Source organism: Pinus tabuliformis, chromosome 9 (assembly GCF_031772625.1).
Source record: "Pinus tabuliformis cultivar Carrire ecotype Pingquan chromosome 9, CPIR1, whole genome shotgun sequence".
NCBI lineage: Eukaryota > Viridiplantae > Streptophyta > Pinopsida > Pinales > Pinaceae > Pinus > Pinus tabuliformis.
In genome coordinates this window covers 1,240,972,789-1,240,978,114 of record NC_142307.1, presented here as the reverse complement: position 1 = coordinate 1,240,978,114, position 5,326 = coordinate 1,240,972,789, and the positions used below count along the sequence as shown (strand labels likewise).

Below are 5,326 nucleotides of genomic sequence, written 5' to 3'. Positions count from 1 at the left end.
CAGATCTCTCTCTGGTGCCCAATTTCCTTTCTGAGACCCGTCCCTTGGTAGCAAGGTGGACCAATTCCAATTCTTACCCTGTAATTGAGCCAATTGCCGCCGTCTACATGACCAGCAACCAGAGTGGCAATGGCAGTGACAGTGACCACGAGAAACCAGGCGTCGAGGTGAACGAAGCTGCCACCGCCTCGGCTCTCTGTAATTTCCCCTCTTCCAAAATTCTTCAGACAATAATTCCTTGCACACTCCATCGCGCCTGATAAACTCTGCCTTATGCCCTCGAACCAGGTGCGCATTAAGTGCTCTCTGCAGATCCATAAACCTACCACCCTTGCCATTAACTGCATTAACCCAGCTGGGGGGTTCATGTTAAGGTTGACGGCCTTCCCCTGGTGGCCGTATTGTTTACACGGGGCAGCCCATGCGTGGCATGTGGCGTGCCCATCTCTTCCGTCCCGCCACCCGCATCCGGGGTCTCATTGTCCCTGTGGATGAGACTCTCACATTCCTGTTTTCTTTGATTATTTGGAATGATGTTCAGGTGTCCCTCAAGGAAGGGCTGATCTGAGTCAACCCCTATGTTGGTAAGAAGATCAGCCACCTTATTACCTTCTCTTTTAGTATGATGAAAAGAGATGGCATTGTAGTTGCCAATTTCCTCCGCCATGCTGCTGAGTCTGGCCTCTAGTCTCCAACTATTGGCTATTTTCCTGGCCTGCGATCCATTCTGGATTCGAATGGCCATGTTTATGAGAATTTGGGAGTCCCCCTCCACTATCAATGGTTGAAGATTGTGTCTCCTTGTAGTGAGAAGTCCTTGCCACATGCCCTCCAGCTCTGCTGAATTGTTGGTGTCCCAACCTAGGTTGCCAAAGTATATCTGTTGCAGAGTTCCGTGATGATCTCTGATGATTCCTCCAAATCCTGCAGGTCCTGGATTTCCCTTGGATGCGCCATCAAAGTTGAGCTTGTATGAATGAATAGGTGGGGCCTCCCAGCTTTCCTTCTCCTTACCGTTGCTGTTTGCTGCTTGCTGTGTGGTTGGTTCTTGTGTCAGTTGCAGTCCCCAGTTTGATAAGATGTTTTTCTCATTGTCTTCAGTTGGGAGATCTTGTTGGGTCCAGGACTGCAGAAGCATGGTTTCTTGGATGTTGGCGTGCATCCTGTTCCATATGTCCTCCTTATTCAAGCTATAGTTTTTGAATATGCACCTATTCCGTTCCTTCCAAATATTCCATAGGAGAAAACCTGGAATTATGTTCCACAAGTGGTTAAGCAGACCACTTTTGTAGGGGCTTTTTGGCCATTGCCTAATGGTATTTATTATGCCTCCCATGTCTCTGCAGCGCCTTTGACTTCTGAATTCTATCTTCTCCCATAGTTGAGTAGCAAGCGGACATGAGTCTAGAAGATGCTGCAAGGTTTCTTCATTCTGAAAGCAGTTGTGGCAAATCGAGGGCCCGTGGAAGTTGCGTTTCTGCAATTTGTCCCATGTAAGAATCTTTTTGTGTCCCACCAACCAAAGAAAGTGAGTGATTTTGGGCCATATTTTGAAACTCCAGATTCTAGACCAGAGAGGATCAGGGTTGACGGGAGGATCTTCTAAAAGATTGTAGGCTTCAGAGGTGGAGTAAGAGCCCTTGGGGAGGTAGCCCCATCTGAGAATGTCGTCGTTGTTGTTGTGCCTAATTCTTCTTTTTGCCAATTCAGTGTCAAGGGCCTCTGCTTCCTGCGTTCTGTTGGTGTTGATTATTTGGTTGCTAGAAAGCCAATTCCTGAAGCCTCTTCCCGTTTCCGGATTCCAGTAATGGTGGACTTTGGCATGTCGTTGCTCTTGCCCACCTGGAATAATGGCTGCTGGAAGTACATTGGTTAGTTTGGGAAGTTGGTTCCATGCATCGTACCAGAATCTGGCATGTTGACCATTCCTTATTTCCCAGAAGCTATGTTTCTGAATCAATTGGTGATGCTGCTTGGCCACATTCCAAATGAGTGAACCTGTGCTTGTGGGCGTGAATCTAATAAGCTCTGCATGCGGCATATTGTTGGTGTATTTGGCGATCCAAATTCTGGCCCATGGTTTGTCCTGATTTGTTAACCATTGCCACCAGATTTTGGCGGTCATGATGATATTGCTGTGCTCAGGGTCTCGGAGGCCAATTCCACCTTTGTGCTTGGGCTTGCTAGTGGTGTCCCATTTTACAAGCGCCCATTTATGGTTGGTAGCTAAACTTCCCCAAAGAAAATTGCGCTGTAAATTTCTCAGCCTTTTCAGGACCCATTTTGGAGCGGCTAGGATGGAGAACAAGTAGAGGGGCATGGCTTGAAGGATGGCTTTAAGGAGCACCGCTCTACTTGCTAAATTGAGGGAGCGGTGCGTCCAAAGGTTCAGTTTAAATTCCATTTTCTCAATAAGACGCCTCCAAGCTGGTTGCTTTATGGCGGAGGCAGTGAGAGGCGCTCCCAGGTAAGTGGAGGGGAGAGAGGCAGTTTGAAAACCCAGAATGCGAGAGACAGCACGTTTGACAGAGGGAGGGGTGTGGAAGAAGAAAATTTGGGATTTGGTGTTATTGATTTGGGTTCCTGAAGCTTTTGAGAAGTCGTTGAGCAGAGATTTCAGACATGAGGCTTCCTGAGCAGAGGGATGGCCATACAGCATGGTGTCGTCCACAAACTGCTGGTGGGAGGAGGCAGGGGAGTTGTGGATTGAGATTCCCCTAATATGGTTGGCTTGCCTAGCTTGCTTGATGTGCCGACCTAGGCCCTCTGCCATTATCACAAATAAGAAGGGGGATAGAGGATCCCCTTGCCTGATGCCCCTGGAGGGTTTGAAGGGGTTAGAGGGCAGCCCATTGACAAGAATGGAGAAGTGGGAGGAGGAGATGAGGCTCATTATCCATCTTACCCAAGTGGCACAGAAGCCAAAGGCTCTCAGCATGTTCTGAATATAGGCCCAGCTGAGTTTGTCAAATGCCTTGGATAAGTCAAGCTTGAGTAACATGCCCGCTTTTTTGGAGAGCTTGAGCGAGTGAATGATCTCATGGGAGAGTATTATACCATCCATTATTTGTCTGCCTTCCACATAGCCTGATTGCTCAGGTGAGATGATCTGAGGGAGAAGGGGCTTGAGTCTGTTGGCGATGACTTTGGTAATGACTTTATAGAGAACATTGCATAGAGCTATGGGCCTGAATTTGTCAGGGGTAGTGGAGTTCTCTTCCTTGGGAATGAGAGTGATGAAGGTAGAGTTTAGAGAGGGCAGCATCCATCGAAGGGCTCGAGATTCTTCTACAATTTGCCAAACCTCTACCTTAATCATATCCCAGAAAGCATGAAAAAAATCAGTGGTAAAGCCATCAGGGCCAGGAGCCTTACCTTCTTTAAGCTGCGCCATCGCTTCATCCACCTCTTGGCTGAGAATCGGGCTCATGAGCAGATCGTTTTGCTCCTCCGTTATTATCCTGGGAATGTTGTTTGTGATTTTCTCGATAGCTGCCTTCCGATCCCCTGATTGTTCTTGGTGGACTTGTTTGAAGTGATTGAGGAGGGTTTCTTCTATTTTCTCATGCTCCTCCTCTTTACCTCCCTCCTGGTTCTGGATGAATGAGATCTTGTTGTGCATTCTTCGTTGCACTGTTGTATTGTGGAAGAATTTGGTGTTACGCTCTCCTTCTTTAAGCCATCTAACCCTTGATTTCTGTCTCCAATAAATTTCTTCTTGCTTTCTCCTTTCTTCAAGTTGATTGTTGATGTGCTTTTCTTTTTCTAGGGTAGCCTCTGTATGCCCTGAATTGATGACTGTCTGGTGGAGTAGCTTGAGCTCCTGATTGAGTTGTTGTTGGGCTTCGAAGATGTTCCCAAAGATCTCCTTATTCCAGTGTTTGAGGTGGCTTTTCAGGTGCCTTAATTTCTGTTGGAGTTTGAACATTTTGGTGCCTTCTGGAGGGACAAAGGAGGCCCAAATAGATTTGACGAAGTCCTTGAATGCCGGGTGGGTTAACCAGAATTTTTCAAATCGAAATGGCTTCCTGGTGCTGCTCCCTGGTCTTTGCCATTGCAGGGCTATTGGCCAGTGATCCGATCCAGAGTGGGCCAGAATCTCCGCATTGAAATCGCCCCCGATGTGCACTGCGTTGTCCGATATCAGAAATCGGTCCAGCTTGGAGGCTATCTGATGCTTCCCTTTTCTGTGATTGCTCCAAGTGTAGATTCCATTACAAAAGGGCATATCAATAAGGGAGGCATTTAGGATGAAATCCTTGAAGTGTTCCACCTCAGGTTCCAATCTGGTTCTACCCCCTGTTTTGTCCTCTAGTTTGGTGATCATATTAAAATCCCCCGCCACAATCCAGAGAGGATGTTGTCTATTAATGCTGAGGGCCTCGATGGTGTCAAGGAGTATTTTTTTACTGCCTCCATCCTGTGGGAAGTAAACATTAGATAAGTTCCCATGAACCTTTGTGCCTATAATGTGAAAGGCCGCTTGAATGAGATGGTGGGCTGCATGGAAATCAGTGAGAGTTATGGCTTGAGTGTTCCAGGCTATGGCGAGTCCTCCCGAAGCTCCAGTCGCATCCACAGCCACTGATTGGCAGCCCGGCCAGGCCTTGGAGAGTATTCGACCTAGAGTAGCGCTATTGCATTTGGTTTCTTGAAAGAAGCAAATGTGCGGTTTCTCCATCTTTATCATGTTTTTGAGCATTCTATATTTTGCAGGGCCGTTGAGGCCTCTAAGATTCCAAGAGATGAGCTTCATTGATAACTGGGTTGAGAGGGGCTGAAGTATTTCGTAAGCTTCGCATAGTGGCCTGAATCCACTAGGACTTCTCCAAGCTCTATTGTTCTTTGAAGAACTGTTTTCCTTCCTCTTTTTTTGAAATCTTTTGGACGCAGTCTACCATCCCAGGTGCTTCCTGCTTGAATCCCTAACTGATGTTGTTGGTAGACTTTGGAGATGACCATCTCCAACTTTTCTAGGTCAGTTTCAGCGATGGATTCAAACGCCTTTTTCCTACATGCCAACTCTAGTTCATTAATGTCCAGTCCGTGAAGGTCCACGTTTTCAGCTTCTTCCTCCATTATTTCTATGACACTGGTGTCTTCCTGTGTAGGCTCTGAAGTCTGGGCGGGCTTCTGTTTCCCGTCTATCTCCATATTCTTGGGGTTATTCATCGGATGCTCCTGATTCCTGGATAAAATGGTTGGTATTATGAAAGGGGTTTTCGAGTTGGGGGGGGGGCTGGAGGGGGGGGGGCGGCTTGAGGAGGATGGGAGATCGGCTTTGCTGGGATTTTCCATGGGTCGTTCTTCCGGAATGCTATTGAGG

The 5,326-nt window shown here is 47.4% G+C and overlaps 1 protein-coding gene across 1 annotated transcript; it reads right to left on the bottom strand.

The window, feature by feature from the left end:
* Positions 1-364: 364 nt before the first annotated feature.
* LOC149153057 (uncharacterized) lies at positions 365-4,681 on the bottom strand. Its single transcript, XM_089443677.1, has 2 exons — positions 3,786-4,681; positions 365-3,623 (listed from the first exon to the last, which is right to left on the bottom strand). Exons 1-2 carry the CDS (start codon positions 4,679-4,681, stop codon positions 365-367), a joined length of 4,155 nt encoding a protein of 1,384 aa, XP_089299803.1.
* Between the last annotated feature and the right edge of the window lie 645 nt (positions 4,682-5,326).

Bases quoted from the DNA above. Each gene is read 5' to 3' on its own strand.
- LOC149153057 (XM_089443677.1), bottom strand. From the start codon at position 4,681: ATGGAGAAACCGCACATTTGCTTCTTTCAAGAAACCAAATGCAATAGC. The intron at 3,624-3,785 runs GCATACAGAGGC...AGTGCAACGAAG, and splicing joins CAGACAGTCATCAATTCAGG to AATGCACAACAAGATCTCAT.